The 22,399-nt window shown below is 37.7% G+C and overlaps 1 protein-coding gene across 9 annotated transcripts in view; it reads right to left on the bottom strand.

Moving 5' to 3' along the window:
* The window catches only part of NKTR (natural killer cell triggering receptor), a 52,323-nt gene extending 30,025 nt beyond the window's left edge, over positions 1 to 22,298 (bottom strand). For 5 of the 9 annotated variants that reach the window (XM_049099835.1, XM_025461142.3, XM_049099840.1 and 2 more), the window contains exons 1-5: positions 22,165 to 22,298; positions 21,890 to 21,970; positions 1,967 to 2,041; positions 1,107 to 1,214; positions 519 to 563 (exon numbers count right to left, since the gene is read on the bottom strand). In XM_049099835.1, coding sequence (XP_048955792.1) covers positions 519 to 563; positions 1,107 to 1,214; positions 1,967 to 2,041; positions 21,890 to 21,947 — 286 coding nt within the window. In that variant the 5' untranslated portion in view covers positions 21,948 to 21,970; positions 22,165 to 22,298. Of the gene's footprint in view, positions 1 to 185; positions 214 to 518; positions 564 to 1,106; positions 1,215 to 1,966; positions 2,042 to 21,889; positions 21,971 to 22,145 lie in introns of those variants that run through there. The other 4 variants (XM_049099837.1, XM_049099838.1, XM_049099836.1 and 1 more) reach the window with 3 other exon arrangements.
* Between the last annotated feature and the right edge of the window lie 101 nt (positions 22,299 to 22,399).

The following is a 22,399-nucleotide window of genomic DNA, read 5'->3' as shown; positions in this document are numbered from 1 at the left end:
TAATAACCCATTGGGAAAAGAAAAAAGATACAGATGCATGTATGAAATAATATACAGAATTTTCCAAGTCTTCAAGCAATTATGAGAAATCCAGCCACAACCTAACCCAGGCTGTCCATAAATTTATTAGGAAGGGTGCAAGGGAACAGAATTGGAGTTTGTGTTACTGAGCTTCGTTCTCTTACCTTTTCATTTTGCAAAAGACCACATTCTCTATAAACAAAAGAATATGTTGACAGTTTTAGGCAGGAAGATAGGAGTTTTCATGTATATAGTTGCCTAACCTCCATGCTGAAAGTCATGTTTAACCATAAAGTTAGCCTTAATTAATCTTGTCAATTAAGTTACATATTATAATATAATTTATCCCAAAGTTCATGCAAATAAAGTATTTTCATGCAGCATTAGTTTCATGCAAAAAGTGAACTATAAGTAAACCTCTCCTCATTAAAAGTACATGATCAAATTTGCTTTAATATCAGAACTGAAACAAAAGACCATAAAATATTAAGCCTTACCTTTAAAATATCCACCATAAATTGATTCTCCGCCTTTTCCATTACCTGCAAATAAAGAGCTACATTAATTATGATGAAAATTAAAAATATATTAATACTTATAATTTTTTATGCTTTCAATTTGCTAAAGAAGCTAACACCTTGTATTGCAATAATAAAAATTCTACAAATGCTCAATAACTTTACCTTGAAAATAGAAGTTCAAAAAAAGTCCAATCCTATTATAATATATACTACTAAGAATTATCTCTATAACACATTGATTTCAAAAAGTAATCACACTAACAAAATTCAGGAAGAATAAAAATAATCCAAAAGTACCTGGCATTCATTTTAAGAGACCTGACCAAGTATTTCTAATATTATTAAAAGTACATAAAAACAAAACAACAAAAGGTCCAAAAATCAAAGTAAAACGGCTTAGTATTTTGCTTTTCACACATTCTTTCACAACATTCATTCATCCAACATCTATCCATTGACCACTTAATATTTACACAATATGCGACACAATATTCATAATTAATAGAATGATACACTTAAGAAACTGACTGATGGAGTTACTCAAAGCATAACTTTTAGCTCTACCTTCGCTGAAGTCCCCACCCTGAATCATAAAGTTTTTAACCACACGATGGAATGTAGAACCTTTGTAACATAACTTCTTCCCAGTTGTTTTCCCAAGGCCTTTCTCTCCTGGAAAAAAAAAAGAAAGAAATGAAATTTAGCTACAAACATCTTTCTGTGGAAAAAAGCATCCAATTAGTCCTTCGTGAAATCCCTGTTTTCTAGCACTGTACAAGATACAAAACATAGGGCAACGAGGTAACATACACAGAAACTAAAAAACATATCAAGCAACATATAAATGTTAAATTGTGTGGCACAGACTCTACATGTCACAGGAGAAAAAAGGACCAGAAATGGTTATCACTCCGGTAAAAGAGGGCAATCAAGGAGTTGGTGGTGCAAAGATCATATATGTATATAAGTGTATCAAAGCATGGATTTAAAAAAACTTGTTATTTTAAAATAACATCACAGATGTTCTTCCTATTTTTTTCTACTTTTAAAAAATACAAATCCCATTACAGATAACAAAAAACTGCATCATATTTTACCTATCTTCTAATCCTAAATTTCTTGTGAATCTAGAAAACTAAATTTGTTCAAAACACTGAAATTTAGAATTTATGAACTACAATGTTTAGAGAGGACTTTATTACACACAGTAGTACTTTCTTATTTACTTTTGAGACCATTTCTTTTGTCCTCCCTATCCTTTTAAGAAATGCTTCCCTGATTTCCTATCAATGAAAATAGTATTTTTTCACAGGCTAAACTCATTTTACAGTCAATCACTTTTTACTGAAAATAACTATTCTGTTAAGCAAGATAAAACCATAAGCCATGACTTCTCATTGGAAATAATTTAATAGTTCATTTACCTGAGCATAGGCAAAGGAAGTTTTTGCATGTTTTTGGACATATGTCTGAGAAGAGCTGAAACATAATGCGACCAACTGAAATAAAACACATTAGAAAAAAAAGGTAAGCAAGATGATTAAATATGCCACATTTTACATGGGAGAAATAAAATAAGTAGAATTAACAAATTGAAAGATCCATTTTTGTAATTTATTTCAATTTTTCTAAAGACTTAACAGGAAAAAATTTAACTAATACCAACCGACAAGAATACCACTCTATTTGTTAGTGTTAGAATTCAGAGGCAGCCTAAGTGGTTTCAGCTCCAAAACTGTACGATTTTAAGTGTCTTGTAAAGGGGCTTTGCATTATTATATCCCTTTTAGTACAGTCCCCTACCTGAATACTATTAATCTGCTTTAGAATGTTCTCAATAACAGTTGTCCAATCTATTATTAAGCCCCTCCAGTGATAAGAGCACATCAGACCATAAGACAGTCATTCTGGCCTGTACTATTAGAAGAAAGTCTGGTCTTCTATATCTAGCTTTCTGCTTTCTACCTCTATGCAAGAACTATTTAGAGCCAACCTCCTGAATTGTCACCTCCAATTAAAACACATTCTATTCCCTGAGAGAGCATAGAGAATAGGTTATGGTTCCTAAAAATACCAAAACCACACAAAACAGACAAAAACATACAATACACAGAAGATGATAAGGAGTAAGCCTACACATGTGATCGAACTACGCTACAAAAAAGTGCCTCACCAACTTTTTGGTCTCAAGACTCCTTCCAACTCTTAAAAATTATTGAGCTTTTACAATGTAGGTTAAATCTATTGCTATGTACTATGTTATACATTAAAACTCAAAAATTTTTAAAAACACAAGAATATAAAAAGCATACATTCCAGAACTTTCAGTGTGGCAACATCATTACATATTGTGTAATCTCTGGAAAACTTGACTTGTGAATAGGAGCACAACAAGCAAATTGTATTATCACAAAAGTAGTTTTGACTCTGCAGACCTCATGAAAGGCTCTCAATAAAGTAAAAAATAATATTTTGATTTACAATCACTTCCCTGAGTCCTCTTTCCCTTTATTCTACAGAATCTTTTCCATTATGAATGAACATTTTTATTTACTCAAAGGAACTTATAAATTAAAATTAACTGAGTACCAAATCTAAGTCACTTTCAGCACAGACACAAATTGACTTGACTTACTCTCTATTGCTAAGAATTGAATTTATTCTTGGTCATGTGAGTCAGTTCCTGAGTACAAAACAAAGCTACAAAGCTACTACATAACAGACATCCTTAAGGGATTAAAAGTAGAATAATGGTATAAGACTCTCCTGGGTCAACATTGTCTATAGCTTCAATGGAGCCAAATTTTAAAGCAATTTCAAAATGTTTTAGCTGATCTTTATATCTAAAGGAATGAAGAAGGATATGAAATTCAAATTTCAAAAATTTTATTTATTTTACTGGGTGGGGTACACACATGCGGGGGGGGGGGGGCGCGGGGAGGCCACAGGGTGCAACAGAAGGAGAGGGAGTGAATCTCAAGCAGAGCGTAGAGCCCAGTGCAGGCAACCCATGAGATCATGACTTGAACTGAAATGAAGAGTCGGACATCCAACCGAAAGAGCAATCCAGGCACCCCAGGAAATGAGAATTTTAAAAAATGCATGTAATATCAGTAATATAACCACTCTGTATTTATTTGGAAAAGTACTTTCATCAACCTTCCTAAGTCTCTGGGAAATGGCTGGCTAGGTCGGTGTCAAATTCAAAGTCCTCTAATTTTGCAGACTAGAACATATTTAGATATTTAGGGCCCCTGTAAAACGGTTACTTTTCAGGATAAAAGATATAATCAAAACAATAAAAAATTTAGCCTTTTTACGACCATAGTAACTTCAATATCAAGTTTCTTTTTTTTTTTTTTTCAAAACATTTAATGCCTCTAAAAGAAAGCCAGTAAAAGTTTCAAATGTTTATAGTTTCTTCTTTGTAGATGATTAGGAATTATGAACCTGCTTAGTGGTATAACACATGTGAAAACAGTTAAATGTGATTATATTTCCAGGTCTAATAATCAGAGAGGGATACCACACAACAATGATGTTTTTTAAAAAAAACACTCACCTCCAGTATCTTATTCTCTAACTTGGTGAAGAAAAAAAAAAATCTATTGACTTCTCAATCCCATGGAGCAGGGTTTAGAACAGAGGTGTTGTGTGCTTTAGGGCATTATGTTGTTAAGAGTAAAGAAAAAAACAGAAAACCAAATGTTTTGGCTTCAATACCTTGGTGCAAGGTTAAAAACACTGCCCAAAACAGAAAAATAACCTAAAAATCCATAGAAAGAACAGATGGACCGAATTGGGCTTGTAAGACATGAGAAAGGCTATGGACATTCAGATACTGGTTGAGACTGTCTTAATTTAAAATGCCAGCATATGTTCAATTTGAAGAGTCTAGAAACAAAAGGCAAAGCTAAAGTGTTCTATCAGAAAAAAGGAAAACACAAGAAGATGATTAGATGATTTCTACCTACAAAGAGGCATACTAGTATTAACTCCCTCCAAACTGAATTAAAAAAAAAAAAGCTTAATCTGAACACTATAGAATACACACCAGCAAATATTAACTTGAACCAAGTCATTAGCAAGATAGGCAGGTTTTCAACAAATTTTTTTCAATTGAATTGCACTCTTATAGAAAACATACTTTTTTGAAAATCAAAATAGAAAATATTCTGATGTATATGGTCTTTAAAGAAAAAATAAGTCAGTGTAGCTCAGTAGTTTGCTTATTTTCAAGTGAAAGTGGCATTAACTGTGATTATAAAACATACTGAAAAGAAAAATGTAAACTACAGCTACTTAAGGAAAAGACAGAATAAATGTGTTGAAGAGAAGATTCTCTAGCTCCCAAACTAATGAAAAAAATGACCCCATTTCCCAATAGTAAAAATGCCTATGGTTTACTGTCTCCTGTAATAAGTTAACATGCTCTGCCAATGCCTCTTTGGAAACTGGTGCTGCTTTCGAATGAATAAGATCTCAGGAATACTGTTAACACTACTTTACTTTAGTGGGATTTAGTAATCTTTATTAGTCATTATTGTCAATAATATTATCTTTTATATATACTACGATTTCTTCCAACGAACTACCACTATGCCAATAAATACACTGCTCTATAAATGTAAAACTAAAATCTGAAACTTTTGTGTAAGCATTTAGGGCAAAAAATATGATTAAGAACAAAAATGATGAGCAGGAATGGCTTCTGACTTTAGTCCTAACATTCCAACATGCAGATCCTTAAAAATAGCCAAGACAGGGGAACAATACTGAGTTTACTCAGGTAATATCAACACATTTTTAAATACTGGCTACAGACAGTAAAAGCCAAGACCTACTTACATCATGTTGTAATCCTGATCTGGCCACTAGGTGGCAGGAATAAAATCAGCAAGTACTCAGAATCTGGATAAAATTGAACATCATCTTTATTATTATTTCTTGTTCTCAGAAACAGCTGCACTGGAATTACAGGTACAGTAGTGGAAAAGGAGACATTATTCATGGACAAAAAAGATACAGTAGTTGGAAAAGTAAGCACTGTTTGAGACAAAAAATTTAGGAAATGGCATTCTACACAGGGTAAAGAACATCACATATACCATTACAAGTAAGGAATGAGGATAAGAACAAAGGTATGAACACATCATAGTCAGTAGGCAGAGAGCAAAATCTAAGAGAAAATTAAGGAATGGGTGCACCGTTTCTGCAAAATCAGGGCACTTGCCCATTTAGCTGAGATCCTCCTCATGAGTCAGGTTGTGCAACTGTATGTAAGACAGTGCTTGTTTTGGGGAGCTGACAGCTTAGCTGGGAATGACAGATACAAATTCTTAACCAATGTGATGAGCCACCAGTGGTATGAACAAAACGCACTTATATCCATCCTAGGCCTAACTGATGAGTGTGAGGGCAGAGGGATAGGGACCATGTCTGTTTTACTCACTACCTTATCCCCACTGACTTATATCATGTCTGGTACAGAATAAGTATGCAATAAATACTCAGATAAAGACAAAGATTAACAAAATATAAATGAAGACATACCTAGTTACACAGATAAAAAGTATTCATTATATAACAGGAAAAGTATAACAAGTGGCATAACATCATGACATAGCTTAATAAGAGCTATTTTCAAAGGTATAACGGAAAAGAATCCTTCTAGCATCCAAGCAATAAAATCATGTCACCTACAGGGAAAAAGAAATTAAGCAGACTTCTGACACTCTACATGAGAAACTGGAGACAGCAGCTGTCTACCATCATAAAGGGACTAACATGCTGTGAACAAAGAATTCCATATATAGCAAAGGAAATGTAATAATCAGATTTTATCCCCAAAAATCTAGTTGAAATATAAGCCTGAGATATTACTCAAAGGACTAATGAGAAAAGGCTAGTAGGAAAAGAGTGGCATTGAGCATACTAAATCTATTACAACACAGAATTAAACCTAAATAACTATGGTAACCATGGTTACAAAATAAAAAATAAATGTTAACAGCTATTGAGAAATAGAGTATGTATTGGTAATTTTTAAAATTATTTTCAGGAACCTTCTAAAAATGTTCTTTTTCTTTTGAATAGGCAACGTTTTCATGATTCAAAAATTCAACAGTGGAAAAAAGTAAATAAGTAGTCTTATTCCCACTTCTGTCAACAGGTAATCACTTTCATTAATTTCATATGTATGCTTCCAGTGTCTTTTCATACACACAGGCAAATATTTTTTAAAAAGCTTCATTCATTCATTCATTCATTCATTCATTCATTCATTCATTCATTCGAGACACACAGAGAGAGGCAGAGACACAGAGGGAAAAGCAGGCTCCTCCAGGGAGCTGGATGTGAGACTCAATCCCAGATCCCTGGGATCTTACCCTGAGCCGAAGCCAGGTGCTCAACCACTGAGCCACCCAGGCATCCCCAAACAGGCAAATATTGACATAGTCTTATTTTTCTTGTTTAAAAAAGATAGCATAAGTTCGCTAAGAGAGTAGATCTTAAAAGTTGTTTTTTTTTTTTTAAGATTTTATTTATTTATTCATTAGAGACACAGAGAGAGGCAGAGACACAGGCAGAGGGAGAAGCAGGCAGAGGGAGAAGCAGGCTCCCTGTGGGGAGCCTGATGTAGGACTTAATCCCAGGACCCCAGAATCACACCCTGAGCTAAAGGCAGACACCCAATCACTGAGCCACTCAGATGTCCCGATCTTAAAACTTATTACAAGGAAAAAATTTTAATTCAAGTTATCACAAGAAAAAAAATTTTAACTCTGTGTAGTGATGGATATTAACAAGACTTTGCAGTCATCACTTTGCAATATAAACACATATACCAAATCATTATGCTGTATACCTGAAACTAGAAGTTGTTATATGTCAATTATATCTCAATTTTTTAAATTTATTTTTTATTTTTTTAAAGATTTTATTTATTCATTCATAAGAGACACACAGAGAGAGGCAGAGACATAGGCAGAGGGAGAAGCAGGCTTCTTGTAGGGAGCCTGATATGGGACTCAATCCCGGGATCATGACCTGAGCCAAAGGCAGACGCTCAACTGCTGAGCCACCCAGGCGTCCCATATCTCAATTCTAAATAAGCAGTTCCTTGGTTAAAAAAAAAACAAACAAACAAACATAGGTAGCATGTTATGTACACTACTGTACTCTGCTTTATTCACTTAATGAATATATCACAGTAACATTAAGACCAACAAGAAGGGGTTGAGCTGGTTAGAAAAAGTCTGCTTCCTGGTATTTCATAGTGGGAGTCAACAGGTAGAGGAAATATAGTTTAGGAATACTTAAACATGTAATTCACCTGTAGAGCTAAAAACATATTATACATCTTTCAAACCACTGTAGTGGAGCAACACATAATAAAAAGATATAAAACAAAGAAAAGCAAATAGCAAGAAAATACAAATAACGGGCAGCCTGGGTGGCTCAGCAGTTTAGCGCTGCCTTCAACCCAGGGCCTGATCCTGGAGACCAGGGATCGAATTCCACGTCGGGCTCCCTGCATGGAGCCTGCTTCTCCCTCTGCCTGTGTCTCTGCCTCTCTCTCTCTCTCTCGAATAAAAAAAAAAAAAAAAAGGAAATTAAAAAAAAAAGATTTTATTTATTTATTCACGAGAGACACAGAGCAAAGGGAGAAGCAGGCTCCACGCAGGAGCCCGATCCGATGTAGGACTGGATCCCAAAATCCTCGATCACATCCTGAGCTGAAGGCAGATGCTCAACCACTGAGCCACCCAGGCGACCATGAATAAAATCTTAAACAAAACAAAAAAACAACAAAACCCTATAGATAAATCTCGGTTTTTTATTTATTTTTTTTTTTAAATTTTTTTTAAAAATTTATTTATGATAGTCACACAGAGAGAGAGAGAGAGAGAGAGAGAGAGAGAGAGGGAGAAGCAGGCTCCATGCACCGGGAGCCCAACGCGGGACTCGATCCTGGGTCTCCAGGATCGCGCCCTGGGCCAAAGGCAGGCGCCAAACCGCTATGCCACCCAGGGATCCCCCAAATCTCAGTTTTTTAAAGATACAATTAAATATTAGGAAATCTGGGGCACCTGGGTGGCTCAGTTGGCTAGCAACTGATCTCACGATTTCAGGGTCATGAGATCTAGCCCCTATTTGGCTCACTGGAGTCTGCTTCATATTATCTCTACCTCTCCCTCCTCCTCTGCCAGTTCCCCTGTAAGCACATACACACACATTCTAAAATAAATACATAAAATCTTTAAAAAATAAATATTAGGAAATCTGTTAATTTTTTGAAGTGAAGGAAGAACTCTTAGGAAAATCAAAAGACCACTTAATGAAGTTAATTAACATTCATCCCTTAACATAAACACAAAAATTCTCAGACATCCTTCAAATCAATAGCCAGCATTACGTTTAATGGTAGAACATTAGTACGGCACTAATGTCATTTAAAGGGACAAGTACAGTATATTCTGTATATACTCCTAAAGGACAAAGATATTCCCCCTACCTAATCCCAATACAATTACCACACCATGTTAATAGTGATTAACACCAGTCTAATACATAGTCCATATTCAAATTTACCCAACTGGTTCCACAATGCCTTTATACTCTTTTCATTTTTTTAAAATTTATTTGAGAGAGAGGAGGGGAAGAGAGTATACACGGTGGGAGGGGCAAAGGGGGAGAGAGAATCCCAAGCCAATTCCCTGCTGAGCACGGAGCCTAACATGGGGCTTGATCTCCTGACCCTGACCTCATGACCTGAGCTTAAACCAAGAGTCAGAGGCTGACTGACCTATACTTTTTCAAATCCTGGAATCTAACCACAGATTATGCACTGATTTGGTTGTTGTGCCTTGGGTCTTTTCTTTTTTTTTTTTTAAGATTTTATTTATTCATGAGAGACAGAGAGAGACAGACAGGCAGGCAGGCAGGCAGACAGACACACAGGCAGAGGGAGAAGCAGGCTCCATACAGGGAGCCTGATGTGGGACTCGATCCCAGGACTCCAGGATCACGCCCTGGGCCGAAGGCAGGTGCTAAACCGCTGAGCCACCCAGGGATCCCCCTTGGTCTGTTTTAAGTGTTAGCTAGATTCTCAGCTGTAAAAGTATTTCTCCTTACTTTTACATTAATAGAGGAATGATATTTTGATTTTTAAGTTCATACCATGTTCTATAAAAACTTTTCACTAATGGTTTGGCTACTGATGATCCTTTGCTGAATCAATCATACTGAGGGTTGCAAAATATTTCTTCTAATCCCATTATTTTATCTGTATTTATCCAACTTGAAAACTTCTGTTAAGAGCTTCACCCACCCTTTGACAGTTATTAACAAGACAAAGCCTGGGTCCTAGACATCTGCTGACTCTGAGAGCCAAGTCAGAGAAAACTTGTGTCTTAAATTTGTTTCCATTATTTAGCCTTTATGTTTAGCAACCATCACCTTTATATATTCTAACAAACACAGATACTTTCATATGACAGTAAACTATATAATCAATCTAATTACATTAAAGCTCAATTTATTGAAATGGGAAAAAATCAAGAACGTGCTATTTAATGGAAAAGGCAGCATCAGGATAGCATGTAGCATATACTATTTTTAAAAATTGTGTATGAACCAGTATATAGAATTAAGATAAAATGTTCAGAGAAAATTAGTTGTGATTATCTCTGCACAGCAGGATTATAAGGCAGGTTTAACTTTTATTTATTTTTTTTTTAAGATTTATTTATTTATTCGTGATAGACACACACACACAGAGAGGGAGAGGCAAAGACACAGGCAGAGGGAGAAGCAGGCTCTATGCCAGGAGCCCAATGTGGGACTCGATCCGGGGACTCCAGGATCACGCCCCAGGGCAAGGGCAGCGCTAAACCACTGAGCCACCCAGGGATCCCCTCAGCCCCTCTTCTCACACAAATCACCTAAGAATAAGGCTTCACTGATTTGTACAAGTCTAAGGAATGGACACAGAATTCAGATTTCACTCTATAGCAATCTGCTTAAGACACAATCTCTTGGAATACAATGAAACTAAAATAGGGGACTACTATAGCAAGGCTTACAGTAAGGCATTCACATCTAGGGGTTTTGAATGCAATTTCTGAGATAATTCTAAAAAAACATTACCTCAGTTCTAGATAACTTTGCCAGTCACTCAAGTCCTGCCCTTTTGTAGCCTGAACTTTTTTCTGCCTATTTAAAGAAATCTTTTTAGTTTCCATCTGCTTTTATTCTCAGTAAGAAAAGTGTTTACCGAACACCTGACCATCTTGTAAGTGCTATGTTCTACCAAGGATTCAGGTTGCAATATATACTCTGGGAAGCTTTCTTTAAGACTAGGTACACGATGTGCAAAACAGAACTGTAAGGAATCGTACTGGACAGCTAGCTCATACCACTAATGTCAGAATTCCCTTGGCAACAACAATGACAGATGAATACCAACAAAAGTAGAAAAATAATAGAAAAGCACAGAGATTCAATGTGGGGGTGCAGATAGGAGGCAGGAGTCAGACAAGGAACAGCCATATTAAGTTAAAAGTAGAAAGGTGGAAAAAATAATTGTATATTTCACTTGGAGTTTTGAGGAAGAGAAAGGGTAGGGAAAGGAAGGTGCTATGGAGTCAACTTTCTCCTCTCAAAGTCCCCATAAAAATCCATGTTTCTGCCTTCAAAACCATCCAATCAGGCCTGGTGTTACTGGGATGCTTCAGGTCCAATTTCTTGCTTTCTTTCTTTTTTTTTATTTATTTTTTAAGATTTTATTTATTTATTCATGAGTGACACAGAGAGGCATAGACACAGGCAGAGAGAGAAGCCCTCCAAACAGGGAGCCCGACTTGGGACTGGATCCTGGGTCTCCAGAATCACGCCCTGGACTGAAGGTGGCGCTAAACCACTGAGCCACCCAGGTTGCCCAAGATTTTATTTATTTATTCATGGAAACACACACAGAGAGAGGCAAAGACACAGGCAGAGGGAGAAGCAGGCTCCTCACAGGAAGCCTGATGTAGGACTTGATCCCTGGACCCTGGGATCACTCCCTGAGCCAAAGGAAGACGCTCAACCACTGAGCCACCCAGACATCCCTTCAGGCCCAATTTCTAAAAACATAAGTGAATAAAGGAAAAAAGGGGAAAGAAACTGCACCAAGCCCTCTTGCTTAGAAACCTGAAAGAAGGCTTTTTCCTAAAATGTGAACAAAAAGGTCTAATCTTTGAGGCCTATCTTAAATACCTCAATATGAAAGCCCCGTACTTGACTCAGTGCCCATGCTCATGAACGTACAATATTTAAAGCAACTTACAAAAAAATTTGTCAGATACTGTGTTAGGTTTTTTACAAATAATAGTCTGTTCTGCCAATAGCATGAAAGAATTTAAAGAAACTGCATTATCAAAAATGACATATAAAAACAATTATTTCTATGGGAAAATGGGAGTTTGGGAACAAGGGAATTTAAGGTTGCAGTAAGAATAATTTTTGTTAGGAGTATCACTAATAAAGCACGTTTTTAGCTCTAAGAGTATATCATAAAAATTCAACATCACTGTGGAAATCCTACAACTGAACACATCCTACTTGTCTCCTTTTCCTAGCACTATCACTAGCATAATCCTTCTTGCGGTTTTTCAGATTAGTTAGGACAGACAAGAATAACAGAATAGTGGTGACGCTCAACTGCCCTTGCTTCATATACAACTAGCTCCTACCTTGTTATGTGATTGTTACAACACAAACAGTAGTCTGCTAATTAGAACTGTGCTCCTTGGGATGCCTGGGTGGCTCAGTGGTTGAGTGTCTGCCTTCGGCTCAGGGCATGATCCCGGGGTCTGGGAATCGAATCCTGCATCAAGCTCTCTGAGAGGAGCCTGCTTCTCCCTCTGCCCGTGTCTCTCTGCTTCTCTCTGTGTGTCTCTCATGAATAAATAAAATCTTAAAAAATTAGAAGAAGGAGAAGAAGAGAAGAACCACCGTGCTCCTTAAATTCATGTTACAAAAACACAATCTGTAATATAGCCAGTTGTATTATTTTATTATTCTTCCCTACAACCTTACTATACATGTATTAAATAGGACTGGAGTCCTATTTAATTTCTGAGTATATAAAAAGGGAAGAAATAATCTAAATAGTGCAAACCACTGCATCCAGTCACTATATTCACAAGTTTAGGACCAGGGGAGGAGGTTGAGGTGGCAGATGCATTTCTCCTGTTCCCTCAGTGTATTATCAGATCCCCACGTGCCGCACTCTCAATTGAGTGTGAGGAATCTAAGGTTTAAAGGGTAATTTTGGGATACTGAGGGGGGCACTTGACAGGATGAGCACTGGGTGTTATATGTTGGCAAATCGAACTCCAATAAAAAATTTTCAAAAAAAATAAAAAAGAAAAAAAAAGAGGGTAATTTTGAATATAAGCAAATTTTGCTGTGCTATCTTTAGAGCCACATTAAGACATAACTGATAGTATTTCCTTCCTACAAAAAGGTCAAGTGGCTTGCCCAAAGTCCCAAGCAGTGACTTTTCAATTCAGTTTCTTGGATCCATGTGAATCTTAAGCAATAAAGTAAAAACACTAATTTCAACTATATACCCATTTCTACCTATTTTGATGAATTGCCAGGGTTTTATACTGCTCAAAAGTCCACATTAAGAAAAAATTCCAAAGTCAAACATTCCTCTAAAAAAAATACCCTGGTTATCACTTTTGAAAACAAACTTCAAGCCTCTGACAGATACAAAAACTAAGGTTCTACTTAAAAAGGAGGAAGGGCACTGTATTCCTCTAAAATAACAGTGTCATAAAAGACATCAAAAAAGAAAAAAAATCAAAAAACCCTGTAAAACTGGAGGATAAAGTGAAATTTGCAACAGAATGAAATATCTGATGCTAGACTAGATTTTGTACTAGAAGAGAAAGAATGCATAATTGACTTTCTAGGCCCAATCACAAAAATAGAAGGAATACAGAGATGGTAGATTAAAGTATCACATCAAAGTAAATTTATAAATTGGTAACTACATTGTGGTTATGTAAGAAGTATCTCTATTCTTAATATGCTAAATAAAATACACTGAAGTATTTAAGAGTAAAGAGCCATAAGTGGGTAACTTACCCTCATATGTTTCAGAAAAAACTGCATGTGCAGAGAGAAAAAGAGAGAGCAATGGTATAAAATGTAAATAGGTGATTCTGTGTAAAGGATAGATGGGTGATTTTTACTAATTTTATTTTTCAGCTTCATATAAATATGAAATAATATCCACACAAAAAGTTCAAAATCTCTGTAGATAAACCCCAGTGCTTGCATTCTGTGAAACATGTGTCTAGAATAGCAGTTCTCAAACTTTGGTCTCAGAACACTTCTACATTCTCAGCAATTACTGAAGATCTTAAAGATTTTTTATATGGGATGTATCTATTGATATTTAGCACATTAGAAATTGAAATGGAGAAATTTTAAGACAATCAATTTTCATAAAATAAACTCATGTTAATAACACAAATATTTTTAGTAATTTTATTTTCAAAAATGAACAAGAGGTTATAATGTGTCATCACTTTACATTTTTGCAAATCTCACTAATGTCTGCTGTAGCAGAAGACAAGTTATCTTGCTTGTTCCTGCATTGTATCTGTTGTGTCATCAAACGTCCTGTAACCTGTGGAAAACCACTGCATATTGACAGAATGCAAGTGAACAAATGGGTGTTTGACACCCGGGAGCCTCATGAAAGCCATCTTGCAATTTGAAAACAAAAGGCCTACACCATTTTACTATTATAATTTAGTATATTTATAACTATAATTTACTTTAAAACACCTTACATAAACATTCTGATATAAAGGAATCATGAGTTTTCAAATTATATCTTAACCAGAAAGAAATACCATCCAAAAGTGATCATCAAAAGCCACACCTCAGAGGTGGCTACTAAAAATACTCTGGCTGTCTTTATCTCTCATTACCGGAGGCTCTATAATTAGCAACATAAATGTTGGAAATGGGATTTTACTGGAAAATTAGTGATGTTCAGAATTAGTGATTTACAGACCTGATAAAAATATTTGCAGATATTCCACACCCTTGCCACACCCTTGCATCAACAGGACAAATGAATCTGGAGGGTCATCCAATAGTATAGAACCTGAGACTGGGTCCACCAAAAGAGTCCCAAGTCTAGCAACAAGTTTAGAGCATTCTAGTGCCTGACACACATTTGCATGACAATTATCAAGAAAAAGAATCTTTCACATAAAAAGTGCTTCAGAGCACTGAAAAAACCAGAATGGCGACTTTATCAAACTTAGGGAACTAGCTGTTTCTTATGTGTGGACGTGCTTGGTTTCTAGTCTATGTATAGCAAAATGTGACTTTTGGTGTACCCTGGTAACAAGGTTTGACAAAGGCAAATTATGGCCCTCACCCAACTTACTGGTAACTCCCAGACATGTACTAAACAAACAAACAAAAAAAACCCTAATGGCCATTCTTGACTAACCAATGTTAAATCATTTTACTGGTAGATATCTAAAACCTGGTTCCTTGGGCTCCAATTTCTTAGTACAACAATCTGAATGATAAGGCAATGATAAGGCAAAGAAAAGGCAAGCTCTTGAGGCACCAAAGGAGGGAAAAACAAACATTACCATTTCATGCCTGCCCTGGGAGGTTCTCACTAACTCCAGGGAACTAACATTTAATCAGAGAAGGGGGAGTCTGGCGGAAAAATGAAGTTGTCAATGAGGATTTCATACACACACTTCCAAAGTGGGTTATTACATTTCATACAAAAAGCTAATGCATTCAAAAACACAAACTTATTTGTAGAGATCATTAAAAATGACTGGCTAATTTCTGCAGGTTCCTATCTTTAGAAATTTATAAGGAATTCTAGGCTTAGTCAAGGTGGAATAATATACTCCACCCTATCCTCACTGAATGCAACTAAGAAATCTTTGACAGAAAGCATGGAAAAAATTATCTAAGGACTGAAAAAAGCCCACTTAATTGGTAATGAATTACCAATTATCTCAGGGATTGGAATCAAAAGCAATCTGAAACCCAGAACTGCATTCTGGTTACAGAAAGAGCTCTGAGGAAAGCCCTCTATTTCTAGGGACCCCTACAGATTATAGTTAATGAGGAAAATCTCATTTTCTTTCTGTTTTTCCATTCTCTCTCATTCTAGCTTCTAGGCAATTCCACAGATGGCAGCAAGAGCAAGGGTAACCAGGCAAGCATGTAAAACTTCTAAGGAGGCAAAGAATCTTTCTGACTAGAGAAATTGTGCTCCCTACAGCACAAGAAGAATCCCTGCTGCTCTTTTACATTCTATTCTCTTGCCACTTGGCCTCAGAGACAGACATAGTTATTAAGAAGCACATGGCAGAGTGAGGAAACTAAAACCCTGGCTTTCTGGCCAGATGACAAAAAAAAAAAAAAAAAAAAAGGAGTCCCTAAGGGCCAGAATGTATTGGGGAAATCTTCAAGAAGAGGAAGCTTCCTCAAGAAAACAATGTCATAGGCACCTGGGTGGCTCAGTGGTTGAGCATTTGCCTTTGGCTCAGGTCGTGATCCTGGAGTACCAGGATCGGGTCCCACATCGGGCTCCCTGCATGGAGCCTGCTTCTCCCTCTGCTTGTGTCTGTGTCTCTCATGAATAAATAAATAAAATATTAAAAAAAAAAAAAAAGAAAACAATCTCATGAAGTATGAACTCCAGAGCTCGTCCATGTGTGGATGGGCTTATACATATGTGGATCGGATTCTAAACAGCACAAGGTAGTTCCAGCTGCACCTAACCAGGCTGACTGCCTGCTACAATGATATCATTATCATCAGCAGCAGCAGCATCGCCAACAGTGAACATTCTCCATAGGATTTAAACTTGACCCAGTCATGTAACAAAATACACAAAATGTCCAGGATATGATTCAACATTTATCAACATTTAAAGAATGACAAAAAATCTCATACTCCACAAGGGAAAAGACAAAAACAGCAACTCTGTGATAATACAGATGCTGGAAATGTGTTAGGCAAAGACTTTTAAGCAGCTATTATAATCATATTACGTTAAGTACAAATACTCTTAAAATGAATGGAAAAACAGAAAATCTCAAGCAAAGCCACAAGGAAATTTTAAAACAAAACAAAACAAAATACCATGGTCAAAATTAAAAATTCACTAGGTAGGTTCAACAGTACAATGGAGATGACAGAGGGAAAAAGTCAATGAACTTGAAGACTTAATAGAAATTATCCAATGTGAAAAACAGAAAACCTGAAAAAAAAAATTGAACAAAGCCTCAGACTTGTGAGGTAATGTCAAAAGGTCTGATATTTGTGTCATCAAAGTCCCAAAAAGAGAGGAAAAAGAGTGTTGGACAAAAAACCTATTTGAAGAAACAGTAGCTGAAGAGGTCTTAAATTTGGCTAAAGACAGAGATTCAAGATTATTAAACCCCAAAGAGAATAAACCAAAGAAATTCACACCCGGACACATCACAATAAAACTGCTGAAATCTAAAGACAAAGTAAACATCTCAAAAGCAGTCAGACAAGAACAGAACACATTACATATGGGCAACAACAATTTGAATGACTCCGGATTTCTTATCAGAAACCAACTGACCAGTCTCAAACCTGAGACTTCAGGAATGAACAAATAGCAACAGAAATGTAATAAACATGTGAATAAATAATGAGACTATTTTTCTTTCAGGCTGCTAAGTGTGATGTTTGAAAGCAAAGACTTTCAATGTTTGTAGATGTAATCAATACAACATAAGGTGAGAGGTAAAGGAATATTATATAGTGGGATGGTTTCGACACTTCACCTGAAATGGTAAATTATTAATTCTAAATACACCATGAAAAGCCAAATATATATATTGTAATCTCTAGAGTAACCACTTAAAAAACTATAGAGAGGGGATGCCTGGGTGGCTCAGCGGTTTAGTACCTGTCTTTGGCCCAGGGTGCGATCCTAGGGTTCCAGGATCAAGTCCCACATCAGGCTCCCTGCAGGGAGCCTGCTTCTCCCTCTGCCTGTGTGTCTCTCATGAATAAATAAAATAAATAAAAAACCTTAAAAAAAAAAAAAAGAGGATCATCAAAAAATAAAAAAATTTAAAATACTACAAATATTCAAATAGTCTAAAATGCAAGAAAACAGAGGAAGCAAAACAAATATTAGACAAATTCAAACAATTGCATTAAGTGTAAATAGTCTAAATATACTGATTAAGAAACAGATTGTGACAATGGGTTAAAAAAACAAGATCCACTGATTAACTGTCTATAAAAAAAAACCCACTTTATTTAGTTTTCGGGGGAGAGGGAGACAGAGAATCCCAAGCAGGCTCCAAACAGAGTGCAGAACCCCACACAGAGCTTAAGCTCACAACCCTGAGATCATGACCTTAGGTGAAATCAAGAGTCAGATACCCAACTGATTGAGCCACCCACGTGCCCCACATATTTTTTTAAGTAATCTCTACATCCAACATGAGACTTGAACTCACAATCCTAAGACCAAGAGCCACATGTTCCACCAACCGAGCTAGCCAGGCACCCCAAGAAACCCACCTTAAATATAAGTTAAAAATAAAAGGATAGAAAAATGACATATCACATAAACACTAACAAAAAATGAATCAGTGGTGTTTATACCAAAGTAGGCTTCAAAGCAAGGAAAATTACCAGGAATAACAAAGGTCATTACATAATGATAAAAGGGTCAATTCATAACAATCCTAAATGTGCATGCATCCACCTAACAACAGTGCCTCAAAGTAAAAACTAATAGAACTGAAAAAAGAAGAAATAAATCCACAATTATCGATGGAGACTTCAATACTCCTTCCTTGGTAAACAATTGAACAAGGAGACAGAAAATCAGCCAGGATATAGAAGAACAATACTATTAGCCAGCTGACTCAAATTGACATTTATAGAACACTCTACACACAAGCAGCAGAATATACATTCTTTTCAAGTGTACATGGGAAATTCACTAAAATAGAACATACCAAACCTTAATTTTAGAACTGAGATCATACAAAGTATGTTCTTTGACCACAACGGAATTAAAGTAGAAATCATTAACAGAAAGACAACTGCAAATATCCAAGTACTTAGAAATTAAAACATTTCTCAATAATTCATGAACCAAAGACTAAGCCTCAAGGGACGTTAGAAAATATTTCGAACTGATGGGTCACCTGGGTGGCTTGGCAGCTGAGTGTCTGCCTTCGGCTCAAGGCATGATACTGGGGTCCTGGGATCAAGTCCCACATCCGGCTCTGCAAATGGAAGCCTGCTTCTCCCTCTGCCTGTGTCTCTGCCTCTCTGTGTGTGTGTGTGTCTTTCAAGAGTAAATAAATACAATCTTAAAAAAAAAAAAAAAAAAAGATTTTTCAAACTGAAAGAAAATGAGCAATCTGTCAAAATTTGTGGGGTCCTTCATTAAAGAGAAATTTATAGCACTAAATCCTTATCTTGGAAAAGGGTCTCAAGTCAACAATCCAAATTTCCACTTAAAGAAACTAGAAAAAGAGCAAAGTAAGCCAAAGTGAGCATCAGAAAGGAAATAAAGGGCAGAAATCATTAAAACTGGAATGGGGGGAAAAAATCAACAAAACCAAAATTTTGACACGATAATAAATATAATGATAAACCAAGGAAAAATGACAAACGGCACAGATTATCAGTATCAGGAATGAAAGAGGAGCTATCACTACAAATCCCATGGATAAACTCATCAGAACGTGAACAATTCTGCAATTATTAAAGAAATGAAAATCTTAGTAAAAAAACCTTCTGAGAAAAATTCCAAAGTATAGTCCTGGAATTATTTCAAATAGGAACCAATTAATCGTATTCACAGAGAAAAAGTCATGTATAAAGACTCTTCCCCTTCTAATATGTACTTACACTCATTTTATAATTCAAAAGCCTAGATAACTTGCTATAAAACATACAAATTTCCATTGGGGGCAGCCGGGTGGCTCAGCGGTTTAGCATTGCCTCCAGCCCAGAGCGTGATCCTGGAGACCCAGGATCGAGTCCCACACTGGGCTCTCTGCATGGAGCCTGCTTCTCCCTCTGCCTGTGTCTCTGCCCCTCTCTCTCTCTCTCTCTGATGAATAAATAAATAAAATCTTAAAAAAAAATTTCCATTGATAGTAATGGAAAAGAATACATACTGTGTTGTACTTAACTCAATTTTTATCAGTACTTCTTGATCTCTCATTAATGTGGTCAGTATGGTCATTCCTAAAAAATCTTTTACTTTCTACTCATGTTAATGAGTACTAGCAATACAAGAAGTCAAGAATATCACTTGGCTAAGAACTCAATGACATACTAATGGTTAAATCCCACAAAGTGAGGTACCTCACTTCAGTTGCAGTAATCCTTAAAAGTTGTGTAAAAATCAGGTAATTATCATTTAGATAATATACTGGAAAGTATTAGAAGTATTATGAGACTGAACCATATGAAATTGCCAATTATCAACTGGTTCAACCTAAAACAGTATAAGCATTCCTTGTATGATTCAGTGTTTTAAAGAGTGCTAGTCATTTCTATTGGAATGGTATTATAATGAATTACTTTGAATGCTGGGGATTGAAGTTTGTTCAACATTCAGCAAGAGTATTCTGAAAATTGTTCATAACAAAGGTTAGCTGCAAATCTAGGATATGAACATGTACTAAGAAAGGAGTACTTTACATGGCTATAGAACCTTTTTTGTTTACATTTTTCATGAGTCTGCTATTTTTAATTCTTAAAAAAAAAAACCCATAAGCCCTGTTATCAGAAACATGGACTCAACTGTAGAGTAAGGATTAAGCTTCACTAAGGTTCAAAATATTAAAAACAGAATGCAACAATATTTCTAAGATCACAGCATTACTTTGCTCAAAACCCTTCAATATCTTTTTTATTTTTTAAGATTTTATTTATTTATTCATGAGAGAGAGAGAGGCAGAGACACAGGCGGAGGGAGAAGCAGACTGCTCGCAGGAGCCGGATGTGGGACTCATCCCGGAACTCCAGGATCACACCCCGAACCAAAGGCAGACAGACACTCAACCACTGAGCCACCCAGGCGTCCGTCCCCCTTCGATACCTCGGTATCTCAGAGTCAAAAGTCCTCAAATGGTCTAGAGCCATTTCCTGCTACTCTCATCCCTCCTCCACTCCACCCTGGGCTTCGGGCAGTTCTTCCAACACCAAAGCACACTCCCTCCTCAGCGCCTTTTTGTACTAACTTCCTTCGCTAGGAATGCTCCTCAGAGATACCCACAATGGCTCGCTTCAATCTTCTTCAGATGTCTGCATAGCTGTCATCACAAAACAGCCTTTTCTGACCAACATATTAAAACAGTACCCCTACTACAAGCCACTGCGGTTTCCCCCTTTGTTTATGGTCTGCTTCCCCCAACAGAATACAAATTACAAGGAAGAAAGTCCTTTGTTTTATTCATTGCTATATCCCCAGAGTTTTGAACAGGAGCAGGCTCTCAAGAATCTGCTGAACGAGATGCTGCACAAAGACTGCATATGTTTCCAGCTAAAACTTCTAAAAGCCTAAGAGAAGAAAAAAATATTTTATTTTTTTCTAAGGAAACAGTTCGGAACCGGGCAGGCTCTACTACTTAGAATGAGAACTACCCTTTAAAAGGAAATATTTTATTTTCAATAATATATACTAACGAATGGCTAGATTCCCTAGACAGAGAATGCTAAGTGCATGCGTGCTGCAAGTCTGTTTGTTGGTACAGAATACTTTGCTGTATTTATCACACAAGACTTTTCACTAAGTCATTTTCCCACGAACCAAGAAGTGCTGGCTAAGGACACTTAAGGAAAAAACAGAAGTGGGAGTTAACCGACTGATATCCAAGGATTAGGAAGTACAGAATATACGGGTCCAAGCCTCACAGTACGGAGGAAAAAACAAAACAAAACAAAAAAAGGAACTGGGAGTGTTTGCCCCCTGAGGCACCGAGAGAGAAAAAGTCCGAGAAGGGCTGCACTCCTTTTCTGGGCGCCAGGCACGGCACGGACACTCAGCCCGGGGGTGCAGGGCGAGGGGCTTCGGAGGGCGAGGCCCGGGCCCAGCAGGAGGCGAGGCGTGGATACGGGCCCCCCTCCTCTCCATCGATTTTCGCTCGGGAGCAAAGGTAGTGCTGACGACGCTTACCCGCTCCCAAAAAGGCTCGGGGGAGGGTCGACGAGGACAGACCCCTCCCCTTCCCCCGGGGACCGTCCAAGCCCCAGCACGAACCCAGTCTCCCGCTCACCCGGCTCCCGGTTGATCTCGATGTCGAAGTGGCACTGCGGCCGGTCCTGCGCCCCCATCGCGACCGAGGCGGCGGCAAGAGCTAGGAGAAAGGGGGACGAAAGCGGTCAGGGCGGGAGCTAGGGCGGGGGCTGGGGCGGAGCCCGCGCCACGGTCGCCTCCTCGCGCCGGCCTGTCGCGACACCGCGGGAGGCCGAGACGGGGGGCCCCCCCAGCCCAGCCCCGGGCCTCCCGACCCCCAGGCAGCGCGCACGCACATACGGACGAGCTCTTCACCTGGTTGGCCTCCAGCCTGAGCAGCTCTCCGAGAGCGGAAGAGAAAGCGCTGCCACCGCGGCGGCCAGAGCCCAACGCCACTAACGGACCACCACCCCCTCCCCCGGGCCGGCCTCCCTTGCCACGCTAAACCCCGCGAGAGTCGGGACAAATACCGCGAGAGCACGGCCTTGAAGGGGGTGTTTAACCGAAGCGTGCGCGCGCAGGTGGGCGTGTCGGGGAACTCCCGAGGAGC

This window comes from Canis lupus, chromosome 23 (genome assembly GCF_003254725.2).
Source record: "Canis lupus dingo isolate Sandy chromosome 23, ASM325472v2, whole genome shotgun sequence".
Taxonomy (NCBI): domain Eukaryota; kingdom Metazoa; phylum Chordata; class Mammalia; order Carnivora; family Canidae; genus Canis; species Canis lupus.
Note: the sequence above shows the minus strand (reverse complement) of the source record. Positions and strands in the feature narration are given on the sequence as shown.